At 47.6% G+C, this 20,891-nt stretch overlaps 1 protein-coding gene across 1 annotated transcript in view; it reads right to left on the reverse strand.

Moving 5' to 3' along the window:
* MARCHF4 (membrane associated ring-CH-type finger 4) overlaps window positions 1–16,514 on the reverse strand; it is a 115,627-nt gene extending 99,113 nt beyond the window's left edge. Inside the window, exon 1 of the mRNA XM_075430921.1 lies at window positions 15,859–16,514. Coding sequence (XP_075287036.1) covers window positions 15,859–16,326 — 468 coding nt within the window. The 5' untranslated portion in view covers window positions 16,327–16,514. The remainder of the gene's footprint in view (window positions 1–15,858) is intronic.
* Between the last annotated feature and the right edge of the window lie 4,377 nt (window positions 16,515–20,891).

Genomic DNA, 20,891 nt, shown 5'->3' on the forward strand with positions numbered 1-20,891 from the left:
ATCTCTGATGTGAAGCCTCTCGGACTGCTCTATGGAAATCCATAAGCCCATAGCCATCTCTGTGTTCCCCTTGGTTTACCAGCACATCTGAAGAGTCCCAGCAGCTTAGTTTGCTTTCCCACTGACAAATGCACTTTGGCTGCCTCTGATCAAAGCTTCTCCTCTCCTTAAGTTGCACAGATTTATTTCTGATTTTCTGCCCACTGTGCATGCTCACTTAACCGGTCTGCAGTTGCTTCCCCCGATCACCTGGCTTTCCACTCCAGTTGGGTTTGCCATCGAGTAACACATGGGGCTCTGCAGGCTTAGGGGAGAGGTGCTGCCATCAGCCAGCTACCAAAGATACCGGTTCTGGCTTTCGGGCTGTCCCAGGCAGCTCTACATCAACGTCCTCCATGCCTGTGCTACTTCAAATGAAGTGTCCTTGGAAGAGGCCGACTGAAATAACAGATCCTGGACTGTGATCAGTGCAGAAGACTCCAAAACTTTTACTCTGTGGTTCCTTGGTTTTCCTAAATGTACAGTTTTCTGAAATATTCTAGTACTGTATTCAAACTTGCTAGGCTCAGCCTCTGCTGGCAGATGGATCTTTTTCTTGCCTTTTTTTAAACAGAACGGAGAACAAAAACAACAGCAAACCCACAAGATATCAGAGCAATGGAGTCAAAGTGTAAGTTCCCTCTGGTTTGTACCTGGGAGTAAAGTGACTTCTTTGATATCTAGTAGGGGTGAACCTCTTAAGACAGTTCCCCTCCACGGCATCACAAACTCAGTGTGGGGGTACGCCCCACTGGTCCACATATTTTCATGCAAATCATAAAAGCTTAAGAATTCTGCAGCTTTTATTTATCAAAGGTGGCTGAATTTGGCACAGAAGTTTAAATGTCACTGAGTGTATCATCTCATGGAATTAGAACTTACACGGGTAACTACTGTTGCTTAGAAAGGCAAGCTAGAAAGAGAGAAGAAATGTTTTTCCATTTTTATGAAAAGACATCTTGGGACAGGTTTTGAACAGCTTTTCAGACAAATTAATTGAAGGCAGAAAGCAAATATAGCCCATAGAAGGAAGAATGACTGCGAGCTTCCAGAAAGCAGCACTTGTAACAGAATGCTTTTGTTTGTTATAAAAAGACTAATGGCTGTTTTGGTAGTCATTAGACCACGTATAATAAATTTATGCTATACTGCGTATCTTTAAAAATCCCTTATTTTTCAAAATCTGCTTTTGCGAAGTTGAAAACCTTAGTTACAGATCTCTTTCTGTTTATCCTTCTGATCAATTTTAACAGAAATAGTTCTTGCTCACTCAGACTTTTCTACAACCAGTATTTCTGTATAAGACTCAGATTCAAAATAGTATCACCTCTTGGAGGATTAGTGATTATTGGACCAAGAAGTGTCTTGGTTACAACTAGCAGAAATATCTGAGCCTTTACTATTATTAGTGATGTTTGTTCTCATTCTTCCATCTGTGGCTAGGCAGCTATTTTCCCTTGGTATTTATCTGACTACCATTACAAAAAGCTCAGCCCCTGTCCGAATACACCCTGAGGAGCTAGAGCAGACATTTAATCCTATCTTTTGTACAGCTCCTCCTAAAATCACTGTAAAAGCTAAGAGCAGATCTTATTGCTGTCTTCAGACACCACATGGGAAGGTACGGCAAACAGAGTCAGACTCTTCTCGAAGGTACATGTTTATGAGACAAGTGGCTACAGATACAACTTGGATTAGAAAGCAGAAAAAAAACATTTTCACAATGAACGAGGTCAAATATTGGACCGGGGTCTACAGAGGTAAGCAGAATAACCATCCTTGGAGACATCCAGCTCTCAGCTGGGCAAGCCCCAGAGCAATCTGATCTAGCTGGATCTGCCTAAGTAGGGGGTTGGACAAGATGACTTCCAGAGATCCCTGCATCCTAAACTATTCTGGGGTTGTGTGATTTTGTTTGACCTGAGATATAACACTCAGAATTGCCACCTTCCCTTGACATTTGCATCATATGCCTGAATACAGCTCCAAAGACATGAAGCTCTTGTCTGGCAACACCAAGAAAAAGGTAAGAGCAGAAACCTCTTGAACAGCTGCAGGACGGGGGGGCCAGGGGCTCTCTTGCAGGTTTTTGCATGTCTGCAAGAAGGGCAAGAAATAAATCCGTGAGGACTGGAAAAGAGAAAGGCAATGGCAGCTGGGCCAGGTCATGGCAGCTTAGCAAGCTGAATTTTAAGTAGGAGTCCTCACTGCAGGCTATGGGGGCTGTAGAAATGTTTTTCTTAGAAATGATGTAGCTATCCTGCCTATGAAGAAAATTTTCCAAACGTGGGTTAAATGTAGGTGACAGCACTTCTGCTTTCATATGTCAGAGGAGGCTATGAACTGGTTTTTGCTAACTAGCTGAATCAGATGCATGTTTTCCCAGACTGAAAGTTCCTTGCTCTTAATCTGATGTGGAACAAAACTATCTTCAAACACGGAACTTTTTCCATGGGGAAATCTCCTCTGCCAGCCAGCCCAAGAGTTCCTGAAGCTAGGTTCTAAGGATACACACAGTACACAGTCCTTTCTGTGACAGAAAAGACAAAAGTTCATACTCAAAGACAATTCCAATTCTCTGTTTCCCCAGATTTTCTCCCTAGGCACTGCAACAATTTCCCATTGTTGGAGATTTTAAAATCAAGATGGGATATTTCTTCTCCAGTCCTTGCATAGCTATTAACCTTCAACTGGGAATTTCATTGAGGGAACTTATTTCACTGCTACGATAGAGAGGTTCAGACTAGACTAGCCCAATAATCCCCTCTGGCCATAAATCTTGCAAGAATTCACCTCTCTTCAACGTTAAGGAAATGTTGGGCTTTTATGTCCTAAAATGCGAACTCTTTAGGGGAAGAAAAGCCTTTGCTTCACTTCCTGGTGCAATGTTAGACACACTGACAGCCTCTAAAGGTTAGCACAGTATTAAAATAAAGGATGGTCTAGAGGCCAGAAGCACCCATAACTTTACTTCTGCCTCTTGTGCAAACCCTCTCTTTAATTACTTAACTGCTATTTCTCTCTGGTATCATATTTTATTATTACCTACTTTTCTTGAATGCTCATCTGATCCATCTTAATGTTCTTTTAATATGACTTTGGATGGGATAATAATCTGCTTGTACTTCTCCAGCACCTTTAATTCTGACAGGTCCTAGTGTGCTTAACAAGGAGAAAAGCAGAGGGAATGTGCTACATTCATCAGACAGGGCAAGGTCATGCAGGATATCAGACAGGCTGAGAAGAAGACCTGACACAACTAAAAGTGCTGGGGTGTTTGGAGGGGCAGGTTTAGCTGATGGCCCTGTACATGCAGAAAGTGCAAACCATCCTTTGAGCTTTAGTTCACCGCCTGCATGAAATTGCCAGGGTAGGTGCTGATGTGATGTGGGTGAAGTGGTGTCTTTTCAGTGGTGCCCAGTGACAGGACAAGGGGCAATGGGCACAAACTGAGGCACAGGAAGTTCCGTCTGAACATGAGGAAGAACTTCTTCCCTCTGAGGGTGACGGAGCCCTGGAACAGGCTGCCCAGGGAGGTTGTGGAGTCTCCTTCTCTGGAGATATTCAAGACCCGCCTGGACAAGGTCCTGTGCAGCTTGCTGTAGGTGACCCTGCTTCGGCAGGAGGGTTGGACTAGATGACCCACAGAGGTCCCTTCCAACCCCTACTATTCTGTGATTCTGTGATTCTGTGAAGTGTCAGCAGGATTACTGTGTGCCAATGCTGTATATTATGTCTTCATCAGATCTATCCACAGGGCTTTCTTGGCTCTCCCAAAGACTGGGAACTGGAGTAAAAAACTATACAGGATCTACCTGCGTAAGGACAGGGAACACTGATGGGATGGGAGATGCATGTGGAAGTTCTCATGGACACCACTTCTTCTATCAAAATACCAGTCAAAGAAGTGATCCTCTCACCTTGGTTTAACCCAGCTGAAGGAGGGCAATGCTTGTACTGGGAAGGTGGAGAAGAAGAGATCACAGAAATGAAGGCAAGAAATGACAATCTGAGCAAGTATATGTGCAACCTGAAAGAAGGAAAACAAAGATCTGGGCACAACATGAATAGACAGCTGAGAAGTAAGAGGAAATAAGCTCTGGCTGAGCATAGGGTTAATGCCCCAAGTGACAGTGCTAGCACAAGAGGAAGGCAGAAAAAAAGACGTACATGGAGGAAAATGCTGGATACAAGAAATCTGAGCTGATGCCAGAGCATTCAATAGCAGATGTCCGGGTGGCATCTGGAGATCTGGGGCTGGACTGAAGAAAATCAAGCCTGTGGAGCCAGCCTTAAGGCTGACCTAATGGAGGAAGTGGATGAGCTGGACAAAGATGGGAAGGACAAGGAGAAAGCAGCTTTGTGGGACCCCATTAAGGGGCTGTGGAGGAAGTATGAGCCACTCCATCAATGATAAAATGAGTGGAGAAGCAGGACAGAAATGGCTGTTGGGAGCAACAATTCAGGCAGGACTGGCTGAAGGCCTGCATCTGTCAGGAAAGATCGTATTCAGCCTTGCTGAGAGTAGCGTTAACTGGGGCAGAGAGCAGGCACCTGAACTGAAGTAACAAGGATCCATTCTTTCCTCCTCCACATGGCTATAAGTAAGCAGTGACAGGACCAGCCCCAGCCATAATGCTCATCTCTGGCAGCCAATGGATCCTTAAAGCAAAGCACAGCTGCTCCTCCAGACTTTTTATCCCAACTCTCCTCAGAAGTCAGGGCAGAAGAGCTCAAGTCATTAATGACGTGGAAAATTCAGTAGTTCATGTTTACTGCATCTGCAGGCCTACCTGGAAGGGGCTGCTACAGCAGAGGAGAGGACTGGGGAAAAAAAGGATGAAGTTCAGCAGGGCCAGGTACAGCTCCTCCACCAAGGCAGTAATGCCAACTGCACAGAGCCAGGATGGAGGAGGACTGGCCAAGAAGCAGTTCTGAAGGACATAGACATTATATGGGATCATAACTTGAGTAACAACCAGTAATTTTCTGCTATTCCATAAATAAATAAATAGGGCAAACATTACCCTGGAATGGATGGCATCTGTTCTCTGTTAAACAGGATGCAAAACCTTTCTGCACTGCTCAGGACTGACAAGAACTCAGCTGGAGAATTGTTTCCAACTTTAGACAGTGCATTTAATGCAAAATATGGACCACTTGGTGAGAGTCCAGACAATAATACCAAGGATGATTAGAGGTCTAGAAAACATGTCATAAGAGCAAAGGTAGAATTGGGACTATTTGGCCTAGAGCAGAACAGGGAGTGCCATGGCTTCAGTTGTCTCTTGAACTTGTAAAGTGCTCAGATGATGAATTTTTGCTATATTTATATATAACTACTGGATAATACCTTCAATTATTTACTGCTTGGACAAAAGGAAGTGGTAAAAATAATATGCTGTCTTTCTAATGAGCAGAGCAAGAAGAAATGGGCTGCAGCAAGAACAAGGGAGTCTCCAACCATGATCACCTTTAAGAGCTCGTTAGATCAGCGTCTGTCAGGATTTTGGATGCATGGATCTCTTGAGACCTGGGCAGTGCTTGGGCATGATCTGTGCAGGGATTAAGTAACAGAAGCTAAACCTACATAGCACCAGAGGTTATGATGGTACTCACAGGGAACGACTTCACAGAGGCTGCAGCTACGGGACTGTCTGCATCCTGTGAGAGTAAACACCTCCAAACACTCAATGCATTACTAACTTTAAAGGTGCTTCGTCTATGGATCTCTTAGCTTGTGACACAGACTTTTTGCATGGAAAAGGTGACTTCATGCCCTTACCTTAAACATAAACACACTGTCAATCAAGCAACCCTTGGTAAACTTCTAAGAGTAATATTGCACAATGGGACACCACAAAGACAGGCAGTCATTGGCCTCCCAAACTGGTGGAATATCGAGTTCATTTTCTCTCTTCTGTTCTGCAAAGTTGTTTCATATGTGGACCTGCAGGTCCAAAATATCTGTGACTCCATGGTAAAAAGCGTGGCTGGCAGTTCTATTCTCCAACCATAGTGGAAGGTCTCGACAAAGTTCTTCTACAGAGGAGACAAAACTTTACCAGGAATCCATTCAAGATTGAACTACCCCGTCCTCTGTGGAGTTTACACAGTTTTCCCTGAGCCCAGCCTGGTTTCTCCAACAAGCACAAGGCACCGGACATAGGAAAGAATAAAACAACAAGTAAAATATTTTCTTGCTTATCATTCTCTCATTTGGTACCATCCCTTCCCTCACTCCCACCCAGGGAAGCAGCTTAAACTCGTGTGACTGTTGTGAGTGATGCCACCAGTGTTCAAGCTGCAAACAGAGGGTGCTTAGATAAGATGATAAATACACTGTAGGAGAACCTGCACATAGTAGAGCCAGATAGAATGGGTGGGACCAAGGTCTGATGTGTCAATTGACTTTGACCAAGAAGAAGAGAAGGAAGAGGAGGCATGGCTGAGACAAGACATGCTGGTCAAACTAAGGAAGAAGAGGGAACTGCACAGGCAGTGGGAGCAGGGACTGGCTTCCTGGGAAGAGTATAGGGAAGCTGCCCGGTTGTGTAGGGATGGGGTCAGGAAGGCCAAGGCACAGCTGGAGCTGAACTTGGCAAGGGATGCGAAAAATAACAAGAAGGGCTTCTACACGTATGTCAGTCGGAAAAAGATGGTCAAAGAAAGCGTACCCCCGCTCATGAGTGAGACCGGCAAACTCGTAACAGCAGATGAGGAGAAAGCTGAGGTACTCAACAACATTTTTGCCTCAGTCTTCAATGGCAACCTCTCTCCTTACCCCTCCCGAGTCGATGGATGGCATGAAGGAGACCAGGAGGGTAAAATCCCTCCAGCTGTAAGTGAAGACCAGGTTCGGGACCTCCTGAGGAACCTAAACGTATAGAAGTCCATGGGTCCTGATGAGATGCATCCCAGAGTCCTGAGGGAACTGGCTGATGTAGTTGCCAAGCCACTCTCCATGATATTGGAAGAGTCATGGCAGCCAGGGGAAGTTCCCAGTGACTGGAAAAAGGGAAACATTGTGCCCCTTTTCAAAAAGGGTAGAAAGGAAGACCCTGGGAACTACCGACCTGTCAGCCTCACATCTGTGCCTGGGAAGATCATGGAAGAGATCCTCCTAGAAGATATGCTAAGGCACATGGAGGCCAGGGAGGTGATTCGAGACAGCCAGCATGGCTTCACCAAGAGCAAGTCCTGCCTCACCAACCTAGTGGCTTTCTAGGATGGTGTAACAACAAGAGTAGACAAGGGAAAACCAATGGACGTCATCTATCTGGATTTTTGTAAAGCCTTTGACACGGTCCCCCACAACATCCTTCTCTCTAAATTGGAGACCCATGGATTTGATGGGTGGACTGTTCGGTGGATAAGGAATTGGTTGGATGGTCGCAGCCAAAGGGTAGTGGTCAACGGCTCAATGTCCGGATGGAGACCAGTGACGAGTGGAGTCCCTCAGGGGTCCGTACTGGGACCGGTGCTGTTCAATATATTTATCAATGACATGCACAGCGGCATCAAGTGTACCCTCAGCAGGTTTGCAGATGACACCAAGCTGAGTGGTATGGTTGGTATGCCAGAAGGACGGGATGCCGTCTAGAGGGACCTGGACAAGCTGGAGAGGTGGGCCTGTGTGAACTTCATGAGGTTCAACAAGGCCAAGTGCAAGGTCCTACACCTGGGTCGGGGTAATCCCCGCTATCAATACAGGCTGGGGGATGAAAGGATCGAGAGCAGCCCTGCTGAGAGGCACTTGGGGGTACTAATAGACGAAAGGCTGGACATGAGCCGGCAATGTGCGCTGGCAGCCCAGAGGGCAACCGTGTCCTGGGCTGCATCAAGAGAAGCGTGGCCAGCAGGTCAAGAGAGGTGATTCTGCCCCTCTACTCTGCTCTGGTGAGACCTCACCTGGAGTACTGTGTTCAGCTCTGGAGCTCTCAGCACAAGAAGGACATGGAACTGTTGGAGCGGGTCCAAAGGAGGGCTACAAAAATGATCCAAGGGCTGAAGCACCTCTCCTATGAGGACGGGCTGAGAGAGTTGGGCTTGTTCAGCCTGGAGAAGAGAAGGCTGCAGGGAGACCTGATTGCAGCCTTTCAGTACTTAAAGGGAGCCTATAGGAAAGATGGGGACAATATTTTTAGTAGAGACAGCAGTGACAGGACGAGGGGTAATGGTTTTAAAGTAAAACAGGGTAGGTTTAGGCTAGATATAAGGAAGAAATTCTTTACAATGAGGGTGGTGAAACACTGGAACGGGTTGCCCAGAGAGATAGTGGAGGCCCCATCCCTGGAAACATTCAAGACCGGGTTGGACAGGGCTCTGAGCAACCTGATCTAGTTAGAGGTGTCCCTGCTCGCTGCGGGGGGGTTGGACTAGATGACCTCTAGGGGTCCCTTCCGACCCAAAACTTTCTATGATTCTATGATTCTATTATAAGAGGAGGTGACAGAAAACCACCAAAGAGCGTAAAGAAGAAGAAATGACATGACAGAAGAAAAGATGTGTGAGGATTTCAGGATCTGGGCCCTGTCACTGGAACCAGTCTGTCCACCAACATTTTGCCTTATCTCACCACTTTTCACAGAAGGGCATGGGGACAGCCCATTTATTATCTACATAGGTTTCCAGGTCTTGCTGTTTTTTCCTCATCAGAAGAAAGTCATCACTCAACACTCTCCACTGCCAACAATGTAATCTGCTCGACTGTAACCAGTGATGAATCAGAAAAGGATAAAAGGTCGGTTGTGAAAAGATGGGGGAAGCTGAGAAAGTCTTCAGCATCAAGCAATTCATTTTAGGCAAGTAACCCTGATTAACAAAGGAAAAGGAGAAAGATAAAAAGTTAACAAGCTATTCTGTGAGTATTATTTGAGTCTGGTTTCCCAGGGAAACCATATCATGGTGGGGTTTTTTTTTGTGTAATGGGATACACATTCCTGTTAAAGCTTTTGCTCCTACTGAAGCTCTGTCCTGCATGGACCTTACAGTGTGTAGCAAAGGCAATGCTATAATGTCTCCCACAGCAGGACATTTCTAGGTTTCCTTTTCTTCATCCAGCTAGTTTTCATGAAACTTGCAGAAATGTAATGCCTTTCAGATCTCCACTTTCTGTCAAATCTGGCTGAAATTTGCCAATAGGCTTAGAGGAGGGCTGATGAGCACAAACTCTAACAAGTAACACCATCACATGGCTTTATTTCTTTACAAATCAGCTAATAAAAGGAATGGGGTGGCCACAGATATGGATCAATGATGATTGTGATCTATCTTATAATCTTACTCCAGGCCTAGGAGTGATCGAAATATATGCAGCAGACACTCAGGACACACAGCATCACAGATTTTTGCACAACCATATTTCTGACCTCTGGACTGGGCCAACCTTGAATGGAAAAAAAACAATGTGAGCGAAAGGCTGCCACAGAGGAGGCCATTGCTGGGAATGAATTCTTGCTTGAAAGACAACCTGAATGTAATTCAGTTTTGTACGAACAGAGCCGTTCCAGGAGCAAGTGTTGCCTTTGTGGAAATAACAGGGACTCTACAGATGCAAACAATGGAGCTACATGCTTTTGCATTGCTTGTTCTGTCACTAACTGACATCAGCCACTGTTAATCATGGCCTGAAATGTATATTTAAGAAACAGTGACACAAACACAGACAAGTTCCTTCACGAAGCCTTTTATATGGGGAAAAGTGAAAGAAAAGAAAAAATCCTCCTCAGGCTAGCTGGTGGCACTGAAATAAATGGGTCAGGCATCTGAGTTTCAGCAGACACAAAAGGTGAAAACCCTGTCTCCTGGAGCAATTAAAAGTCAATGGGATTAGTGGTCTTCACTATTATTTATAGCAACCCTGCTGTGTGCACAACATTATTGAAATACAGGGGTCAAGTCCCTGCTACTGGATGCCTACTCTTTTGCTGTTGAAGTTAATGGGAGCTTTGCCAATCAACTCTGTGGCAACAGAGTCTAAATCTAAAATAGATGACATCCTGGGCTCCACTCAGTTGATGGCTCAAGCAAAGCTTTTGCCGAAGCCAAAAATGTTCTGCCTGCACGGTATAGATTTGATCTTGGGATAGATGAAACAGGAAAGTTAGCTATAGAGGTGTGAAGATTCAAAGATGGGAAGACAGACAGGTGGACTGAATGTCACAGGAAGCATCTTTCCTTCCTTTCTGTCATAAATTACAATATACAGACTGAAATCTGAAGGGCTGCATCCCAGCATCTCTTGGGTCTTTGGTTTTAGCAGGACTGGCTGTTTTCCAATGAACTGTTCTCCTTCTAACACCAAGCAAATGAATCCTGTGGGAACACACCTATGAAAAGGATGTGGATGGGAAACCTGCACCATCATTACGTGATTCAACATGTTTGAAAACAGTCTCCTGATGGTCTAGCTGGTTTGGACAGACCCCATTGAACACCAGCATCGCCCTCCCCGAGTTTGCCTGGCTTTGAACATGCTTGCGATGCTGGTTGTGCAGTTGTTTCTTCTTCCACTCTTTCATTATCACACTCATGCCTCGAGTTCTGCCACAGGCTACCTCTTGTCCTCTTTGTCTCACTCTAGAAAAGAGGTACCTGATTCTGCTCTATTTTATGACATTGTAAATCAGACATGAAACATCCCAGAGACTTCCTTCACTCCCCTGTGTTGCTGAGAGACCGATCTGTAGAGTGGCAATATTTCCTGGCTTAGTTCATGCCTTCTCTGCAGACACTGCCAGGCAGGAAGTTAATGATGGCTTTTGCCTGTTTCTATATTTTTAATAGGAATGGGGTTGAGATTCTGACTTGTTCTTTCAAGCAATGCATGCTAATGGCCAGCCATTCAATGGTACTAACAACTCACTGATCCTGCATAGGGGCCCCAGACACAGTGTGTTCATCCAAACTGAGTAATTTAGGACCACCTTGGCTCTAGAGAGGTCCTGAGCATGGCAGGTGCCTACATGCTGAAGACATTACATGACACGTGCTTGAAATCCAGACATGCACCTGGAGTGGCAGATCTCATTGGCCATGTGCAAGAGGCAGGTGAGCTGTGGGGCTGGAGACCAGCCCCAGGGCTCTGTTCCTCTTCAGTGCTACCCTGATTTCCAGATTGGCTTCAGAGCTGAACATGAATTTTACTTTCAGAAGTGTTATCACTAATTGTGGTGACTCTAGATATTCTTAATAACCACATGGCTTTACAACCCTTTATTAGACTTAGTCCAGTTCTCTGGCCTGGTAGCGTCCTGCAACAAGGAGCTCCACAGCCTAATGACGTATCACATGGAACGCATGTCCTAATATCCGTTGGAAGTTGTCTTCCCTTTCAGTTTCCTTGAAGGTCGTCATGTTCTCATATTAATGAGTTGGTGTCCCCAAAGTCTGGAGGGGACTTTAGTGGGAAGAATAGTCTATTTTCAAACATTTCTACTGAATACTGAGCTAAGTCCAAGCTAGCAGCCTGCAGGCAAAAGAGTCCACAGTCTGTTCTCTCTGATCCTCCTTAGCCAACCAATCCTATCTGCACTGGCTTTTCAAATCTCCATCTTTAGGGTATTTTTCCCCAGAACAGAGAAAGAGAGAAATGCAGACAGAAACTGACAGGTGAGAAAAGATGTATGCATGCTCTAACTGACAATCTAACAAGCAATCCTCGAGACACACTGATTTCCAAATGATCTCCGTTTCATTTAAGAATGCTTTTCTATTTATCTTCGGCATCGCTAGCACAAACTCCGAGCTCCTAAATCCCACCACACTGCTGACTCCATGGCAAACAGTTTATCTGCTGAAGTGAAGGGACTTTTCACCCATGTCTTTTCCTACTGCTCTCCATGACTTGCTTTCAACTTGGATCCACACTGTGAAAGGCTTGTGAGAGCAGAGCTCATCTTAGGTTCTTTCTCTTGCAGAACGTTGTCAGAGATCCAGTAAAGCAGACAAAATTCTGCAAACACTGAGCATTAAGCAAAAGAGAGGAAAACACTCCAGCATATTTCTTTCTCACTTTCTCCCCAGAGCTTTGCCATTAGGGTTAAACCCAGGGTCTCACAATTATTTGACACAACGGTGCAGGATGCTCACTCAGTGAAACCTTTCAAAATGCCGAGCAAGCCCCCGAAAGGCAATTCCAACCTCAGAGTTCAGCCCACCAGTTTTCACGACGTTAAGCCCTCATTTTCAATGAAAGCAGCTGCCTCTTTCAACTGCCAGACCAGAGCAGAGCTTGCTCTTCATGCCCTCAAAACAGGACCCCAGATGCTGTGATCACCTGGCCATCAGACACACCCTTCCTCATCTGCATCACTGGTTTCTCTCGAGTAACACGCAAGGATCGGAACAGTTTTACAATCATAGAATCATAGAATCATAGAAAGTTTCGGGTCGGAAGGGACCCCTAGAGGTCATCTAGTCCAACCACCCCGCAGCGAGCAGGGACACCTCTAACTAGATCAGGTTGCTCAGAGCCCTGTCCAACCCGGTCTTGAATGTTTCCAGGGATGGGGCCTCCACTATCTCTCTGGGCAACCCGTTCCAGTGTTTCACCACCCTCATTGTAAAGAATTTCTTCCTTATATCTAGCCTAAACCTACCCTGTTTTACTTTAAAACCATTACCCCTCGTCCTGTCACTGCTGTCTCTACTAAAAATATTGTCCCCATCTTTCCTATAGGCTCCCTTTAAGTACTGAAAGGCTGCAATCAGGTCTCCCTGCAGCCTTCTCTTCTCCAGGCTGAACAAGCCCAACTCTCTCAGCCCGTCCTCATAGGAGAGGTGCTTCAGCCCTCGGATCATTTTTGTAGCCCTCCTTTGGACCCGCTCCAACAGTTCCATGTCCTTCTTGTGCTGAGAACTCCAGAGCTGAACACAGTACTCCAGGTGAGGTCTCACCAGAGCAGAGTAGAGGGGCAGAATCACCTCTCTTGACCTGCTGGCCACGCTTCTCTTGATGCAGCCCAGGACACGGTTGCCCTCTTTACTCCGTCCTACAGTTCTCAGCACATTTTTAAATGAAAGAATCATCTTACCCATAAGAATCACAAACAAATATGAGGAGCTTAAGGTATAAACAATTCAGTAGCCTGAAGTATCATGTGTGTTGGGCAATCATAAATTTAAACTGAAAATCTCTACTGATTTTCCTTTGCATTAGATATTAAATAAAACCTACTTGCGAAGACAGATTAGTAAGAAACCTTTTCGGCTGTTGTATATTTTTTTTTAAATCACAACAGGATTAAGACATTTTTTTGAGGCTCACTGTCATTTTATCTGGGCAAACAAGCTTAGAGCGCCTAACAGTCAATTTATAATGAAGGCTTTTGTTCTTGGTCCTGTGATGCAGCCGTGCAAATTTGCCCACAGCTGCAGCAGTTTCAGATGTTTTTGACAGGTAAATAAAACACTGTTGATAGCTGTCATTGTTATTAATCTGCAGAGTAAAGAACTAGCAATTATATTTTGTTTCCAAGTGGATATATTTTCATGATTATCTTGGCAGGGGTGATATAGAATAATGTGCATCTATGACTTTTATAGTTGTCAGGGTCCAAAACATGAAGGGTCCTCGCTCAGCTGTTGAGTTGGAAAACGAATGGGAAATAAAGGCTAAACTGGTAATAACCACCATAACAAAAATAAGAACAAGGAATTTGGGATCTAGCCCTGTTGGAGTTTTATTGACGTAAGGGACAAATAAACCAAACTGCAGGTCTTGACATCAGCTGCACTGATTCAGCTCTCAGTTATTCTGAACCATACTTCTAGGAAGCTGTGTCAGGATCTGGCCGTGCTTTAAAACCCCGAGATTTGGGCCTCTGTAATGACATGTGCTTCCCAGCTGCTGCAGGGCAAAGGGTTTCAGATGCTCCTCCAGCCACACTGGTGAAGAAAAAATTATTTGCAGAATAAGGTGCTGCTCAAGGACGAGTGGCAGAATCCAGCTGTAAGTGTCTTATTATATTGGTCAGAAACTGTGAGAAGCAAAAAAGAGAAATCTTGGTGCAAGTCTATTAGATGCCAGTCACGTCTGCTCAGCTTCTCACTCAGGTAGGCTGGCAGATGGTCAGCAAATAGTCTCACTTTTACAATGCAACCTACACAGGTTTTCAGTGTGAAAATTAGCATCCAATTATTTTCAAGCATAAATGTTCTCCAAGGAAGTGAGTTACCTCTATTTTAATTCTGCTTAGGCTCTATTTGCTGAGACACGTAAGCCAATCTTGCAGGCGCTATGTCTCGTGTACACAGGCAGAATGGCAAGCCAGGGAAGAGTACTAGAAATGTGGAATAATGCAAATTCCCAGGCAGGGAGTTGCATGGCTTCCAACTTTTAGAACAGACGGGGAGGAGACAGTCAAGTGAGGAAGGGATAAAGCATCTCCAAAAAATAATGATTTCCCCCACCCCCATCTAAAAGCCTGTGGTGAAAATCGTGTCTCACCGCTATTAGTCAGCTGCACAAACCATTAGAGAAGGCTACAGTCCATTGAGCACCGCGCTCTGATCTGCGGGACCCTTGGTACGACACATCCAGCAGGGCTGTGGGTAGTCACATGAGCTGGTGGCAGGCCCTGCTTCTCCCAAAAAAGAAAGGGAGCCCATTCCCCACCTCCCTGCCCCACCACCACCATGCTTGGACAGACAACAGGGAAGAAGGCACAACCACCACATTACAGCCATGGGCAGCCTCGGGACAGGCAGGACACGTGTCAGAGTGTGGCCACTCTCAGATGGGCAGTGGCTTTCTGCAGCAGAGCACACAGGTCCATGCAGGAGAAAGAAGACATGGGGCAAAACCTGTTTTGCTCAAGATTTCAACATATCACCTTACGTGCCAGGGTCTGTGCCTAAAATGGAAACGAGTATCAGCCAAGTCAAAGCTCGCAACACTTTCTTCTGCAAGGACCCCTTATTACCACAGGCAACAGGACTGTCCCGAGTAATAACGGTTGTCTGCGTATCCGGGCTTGATCCCACAGGCAGAGGTCTGCAGCCTTCATTGCCGCCTGAAGCTGTGTCACGTTAGGTACTGCTGTCGCCGTGTATATTACTGTAAGGGAGTCGCCAGCCTGAAAATACGTGAACTGCTTTTAATTGTCATTAAATAGGGGGAATAATGTGCAGGGTGGCACCTTATGTTCGAGTGAGCTTGCATTTGTTTCATTCTCCCATGTAGTGGACGGAAACTTCACTGGCCCAACCTCAGCCTGTACCAAGGAGCAGCTCAAGGCTGCAGCTTCAGCAACTACAATTGCAGCCAGTGGTTTTCCTCCTCCAGCTAGCGCAGCTGGGAACGTGGGAGCGACAGCGAACCTGCAGAGCTCCTACTAGCCGTCCCCTGGGAACCACTGATGAGGTGGGGCTGCCTCCTGCCACGTGTTTGTACAGACCGAAGCTGTATTTTTAAAGGCAAACAGCACATTAAACGCGTCCTTTGCACCACTTCTGAGATCATCGCAACCGGGCACCCACGAGGTGAGAAAAAGGCCCCCACGCTGAGACGCGCTTCTGCTCCATGAAGGAGTCCACCAGTCCCCGCCATGCCACACACGGCTCTGGGGCACGGTTGCCGGGCAGCACAAGGCGACCACACTTCCCTGGGAAACACTGCCAAGGCGCAATATCCCCGGAGCCCAGGGCCTGGGCAGAGGGCAGAGCCTCTCGGGGCTCAGGGTCCCGTTCTGGTCAACGGGGAGACCCCCACCAACAGCAGGCCCCAGTTCCCGCAGTCCGGACGGAGCATGCCGCCGTCGCCCCGCCACCATCCCCGCGCCCCGGCGTCGCCCGCCGCCCGCCGCGGTCCCTCACCTGCTCGGGCCCCTGGAAGCAGATCCTGCAGAGCGGGGTGCGGATGCCGCTGTCGACGCTGCTGCCCAGCGAGTAGCGGTCCTCGGCCTTGCCCTTGCCGAAGTCGTCCGAGGAGGTGCTGCTGGGCAGGGAGGCGGGCGGCTCCCCGGCGGGGCTGCCCCACTCCTCGGCGCCCGGGCTGCCCGCTCCTCCGCCGCCCGCCGCCCGCCAGCCGGCCCCGCGTCCCCCGGGCGCCGCAGCCCCCGCCGGGCCGCCCGCCGCCGCCTCTGCGCCGCCCAGCATGGGGAGCGGCGGCGGCGGGGAGGGCGGCGGCGGCGCGGGGGGTCTCCGCAGCAGGAAGACCTTCAGGTCATTGAAGAGCATGCGGCAGCGGCACTTGAGGAGGCCTTGGTTTCGCAGCATCTGTCTCGGACGGAGGAGCCCGCAGCAGCAGTAGAAGGGAAGGACCGCGCCGGGTGGTATTAACATGTGCCTTTCCTTGGCAGGCGGGGACGGGCGCGGAAAGAAAAGGGGCAGGGGCCGGGAGCCCCGCGGCCGGGGGGGCTCCGCGGCGGCCTCGGCGCCGGGGGGGGCTGAGCTGGCCGCCGGGGAAAGGAGAAAAGCAGAGCCGGAGGGCGAGGAGGCGAACCCCCAGCAGCCTGCTGGAAGCCGGCGAGGACGACGATGAATAAAAAAAAAGAAAAAATCCCCCCCCCCAAAAAAATCCCAACCCGACTCTGAGCTCCTGGGGGATTCTTATGCCCTGCCCCCCCTCCCCTCCACAAGTTTGTTTAGAAATCAGAAATAAATCTCCCAGGCCCGGGGGTCCGCGGGCGCGGGCGGAGCTCGGCAGAAAGCCCCCGGTCGGCTCCCACAACTCCTAAGCCTGTGGAAAGGAAGGGTCCACGTCTCCGGTCGGTGCGGGGAGGAGGGAGAATACGGTCCTCTCGACAGTATTTGGCATCTCAAGTAATCTTCCTTTTTTTCTTCTATTTTTTTAATTTTTTTTTTCAATTAAAAAATAAAACCCGATCACACGAGACCCGGTGTGCACCCAGACAAAATAGCAGCCGGTTTGGCTATCAAAATGCAAAATCAGTAGCTGTTGTTATTATCAAAATTGCCTCTTTGACAAAAAAGACCTTCACGTTGTTTGTGGGAAAACACCCTATGTTTCCAACACTGTACTCCCAGGTGGCTTCAGATTTTATCGTTGCCTTTAAAAGATTTCATTGTAAATATTAAAAGTCCTGAAAGAAACAATTAGCATTCAATGAGTTTAATCCCAGATGTACTGAGATAAATATATTTTCATATATATAATATATATTTTATATATCATATATATTTTATATATATTTATATATTCTGACCTTCTCTATTCCAGCAGCTGTCTGGACCACACCAAAAAAATCAGAGCAAAATTGCTGAGGGAAGGCAGCTGTATTATTCCCTAAGCTGTTACCATCCTGGACCAAAAAAAACCCGTCGAAATCGGATCTATTCTTCGCATGTAATTGACCGGGGAAACGTGGATCTTACATGGTCACGTTTCCTTTCCTCCTTTCACAAAACAGGAACGTCATCAAACGCATTGGCAGCTTGTACAGACCATTGTGGATGGCGAGGCAGCCAGGGCTCTATCAGCAATTGCAGGCACCTCCTTTTGATGCATTGGACGAGGCTCCTTCTTTCTCTCCACCACCGTCCCCACCTTCATTTTCCTCCCCTTCTGTCCTCCTCCTCCTCTGATTGTTGTTCTCTCTCACAGGCATTGACATTCAACCATCGCAAGTCTGTCGCACTCTCGCTGGCAGGGGAAAGAAAGAAAAAAAGAAATCGGAGCAGATAATTCACTTCTTCGTCCTAAAAGGCTCGGATGGAGCACAATGCACCAGACACACGGGGCAGCATGGCTTATTTTTCGTGCGGCTCCTACCGCTTTGGCAACATCGAGCTGGTGTGTGCGTGTGCGCCTTCCTCCCTCAGCAGTAGCCTCCTCTCCGCTCCTCTCCCATCCGGCTCGCCGTGATGATGTTGCTGTTGCTACCTCCCTTGGATGCAATGGGGAAGGCAGATTGTTTGCAGTGCGAGCGAGGATTTGCAGGAAGGGAGGGATGTAACGTGGCCGTGCTCTTCTCCCTCCCCCAGCCTTAAAAAAAAAAAAAAGAGGGGGGGGGAGGAGGGGGAAGAAGCAAAAAGGCGGGGTGTGGTGGTGGTGGGGAATCGAAAGGAGAAATGGGGCCCTCCCCAAGCTTTGAAGCCCCTGGCTGCCGGCAGCCTGCAAAAGCCCACGCCGGGGAAGAAGGAGGAGGGGCGGGGTAAGGGGCTGGGCGGCCGTTGCGGCTTCAGCACCAGGCGCCGCGGACAGCTCCGCCGGGCCGGGGGCGCGCAGCTGCGCGCCCCCGGCCCGGCGGAGCTGTCCGCGGCGCCTGGTGCTGAAGCCGCAGGAGGCGGCCCCGCCGGCCCGGAGGAGCGGGAAGGCAGCGACAGCTCTGAGCTTTCCAGGCTGGTCTTCACCTCCCCCCGGTCGCTGCGGGGACCTACGGAATCAGGAAACTTTCAGGGGCAGGCGACAGCACCCAAGCGCTCGGCCATTCCTCCCAGGTTCCCAGCAGGAAGCCGAAATCCCACTAACAAACTTTTCCCCAGCAGATTAATCAGTTGCAGAGGATTTCACGGTTTAATAGCTATGATAATCAATATTTTTTCATTTCACTCCAGCAGCGTTTGCTCGCTGATAGATTTGTTTTGTTTCAGCAGTATATATTTCAGTAGAAATATGGGTTCCTTGTAGCCCAATGAAGGGTAAATATGACTGAACACTATCGCTTAATTAGAGATTTGCTGCAAGTAACCAGTGGCAGCCAAGGCCGACAGTTTCTACTCTCTTCAGATTGTTTGAAAATTTGAAGCAGTGGCTGCTGGAGTCCATTAGCTTTTCTCTGCAAATATCAGCAGAGATGGCTTTCTCCAAGTTGTCCTGCTATGTGTGTCCATGCAGCCCCATCCAGCCTCCGAATACAAGGGGAAAGTTATCTCTCCACTGGGACTCTGTCTTTGCCACCCCAGCTGGAACAGCTGACAAAGGTGCTGGGTTTGATGTGGACAAAAATAATTAATGATACACACAATCTGAAGTCTTCTAGTCTATGCAGTCTGGCTAACATCAGCCAAGGGACCAGTGAACACCCACCAGGTGGGACACACCTTTTGGTGGCAGAGAGCTTGGCCTGGGTCTGACATCAGGTCAACACCATTGAATATTCAGGCTCCTCAATTTGGTTTCTCCACAGGGTTTTCTCAGACTCCTGCTTCAGTACGATACAGCATGCACCAACGCCTGGGCTGTGTTCTCTAGCTGGTCTTGTGCATGAGGTCTTCATCAGCAGTGACCCCGGAGTTAGAGCTGACAGACAACCTAATGTCACGCAAAAGTTGTGCTGGGCCCCAGATAACGATTTGAAAAGGTCTCCCTTAGAATAAGGCGTGGCATGCATAAACCACTGTGCCATGATCAGCAGAGGAATCTATGTTGTTACCTAATTAAAAAGGGAGCAAAACTGTTTATTTGCTACAGGAAAATGAAACCAGCGCACGCAATTAATTTCCAGCAAATAAATTACACATTGGGATGCTTTAGAGCTAAAACGTTCATCACTGCAGCCTGCCATTTCTCACAAAAGCTGGGCAGATTTGCCAGTGTGTCTATAACATATTCAAGGTTTCTTAGAATTTCACATGTGTCTAATGGGGTCATTAGAGAAATAATAATGGAAAGAGCATTTTAGGGACTTCCTGAGCATGAGACAAGCTGGCTACAGGCTGAGTCTCTGTGCCCATGCTCCAGGATGGCTTTCCACCCCCCCGCTTTTTATTACCCTCATCTTCTTGTCTTGATGTCGCCAACATTTTTAGAATAGTTCCAATAAGAGAACTGGAGAAAAATATATTGTTGTCATCTTTTGCTTGTGTAAAGCATCCTTCATCCTTCCCTCCTGCCCGTGCCTGGTTTTACAGAAAGGATATGCTCAGGGTAAAGGCGGTCTTTGTATTACACTCTAGGTTTTAATGTATGGGCTGTGTGCCCAGTGAGTTGAATGGCTGATAAATGTGACAAAACAAATAAAACAAATAATAAATCGGAGGTGCTCCATATGCTTCCCAGAGGTGAGTGGGTACTGTTATTCCTCTTTTGGTAAATGGGACAGCGGCCAATGTTTTCACACTTGGATGCTGCATTCAGGTCCCTTGATACGGATCAAGGGGCTTTGCTTCAAGTGCTCACACTGGAAAGAGCTGGCCCAAGACACTTTGGTGAGATCCCAGTGAGAGCAGGGGACTATCAGGAGGCCAGTGCAGCCTTCCTAACTTTGCTCCACAGCAATGTGGAGGGAGAAGATGATAGGCAACACCTTCTCCTTTTGCAGAAGGGCCTGTCTCTGGGAGTTCTGATGCTGCATGTCTTGAGCCCACTAATAGTCATGAGGTCAGCATGGGAAGGAAACACACAGGAGGCATCAGCTCTGGCACGCACTACCCCTGCCCTCCTCAGGTACAGGAAGAGGAAGAAAAACATATAGATCCATCAGCTGAGAGTGGAGAACAGGTTCCTGTTGATGGGCTACGTCTGAACTACTGACTGAGAAATTAGAAGGGGAGATGCCCAAGCACCTCAGCGCAGACCTCCAGGCCTGTTTGTTATAGATCCTGTGCCACGATGGATTCATGTGTCAGGCTGCAGGTCAGTCTCATGGCAGATACTCTAACTCTGGTCATCTAGAGTGGAGTGTGGGCCCATTGGCCCTTAGCTACCACCTCAACAAGGAGGAAAAAATTATTGCTCTTTATGTGCCTCTTCTTCACCTCTCTGTACAAGCCATCGCTCAGTGCAGAGGCGGCGGGGGAAGGAAGAAAGAGGGCGGCTAGAGCTGCAGTGATACTTGATCTGTCTGTGTGGCGGTCTGATATAAAATCATATCAGAAATCTTTTTTTTTTAATGTTTTTAGGTCAGAGATTTAAAAAATGGCAGAGATAGTGAGAGGGCAAGTGC

Source organism: Opisthocomus hoazin, chromosome 9, assembly GCF_030867145.1.
Source record: "Opisthocomus hoazin isolate bOpiHoa1 chromosome 9, bOpiHoa1.hap1, whole genome shotgun sequence".
NCBI lineage: Eukaryota > Metazoa > Chordata > Aves > Opisthocomiformes > Opisthocomidae > Opisthocomus > Opisthocomus hoazin.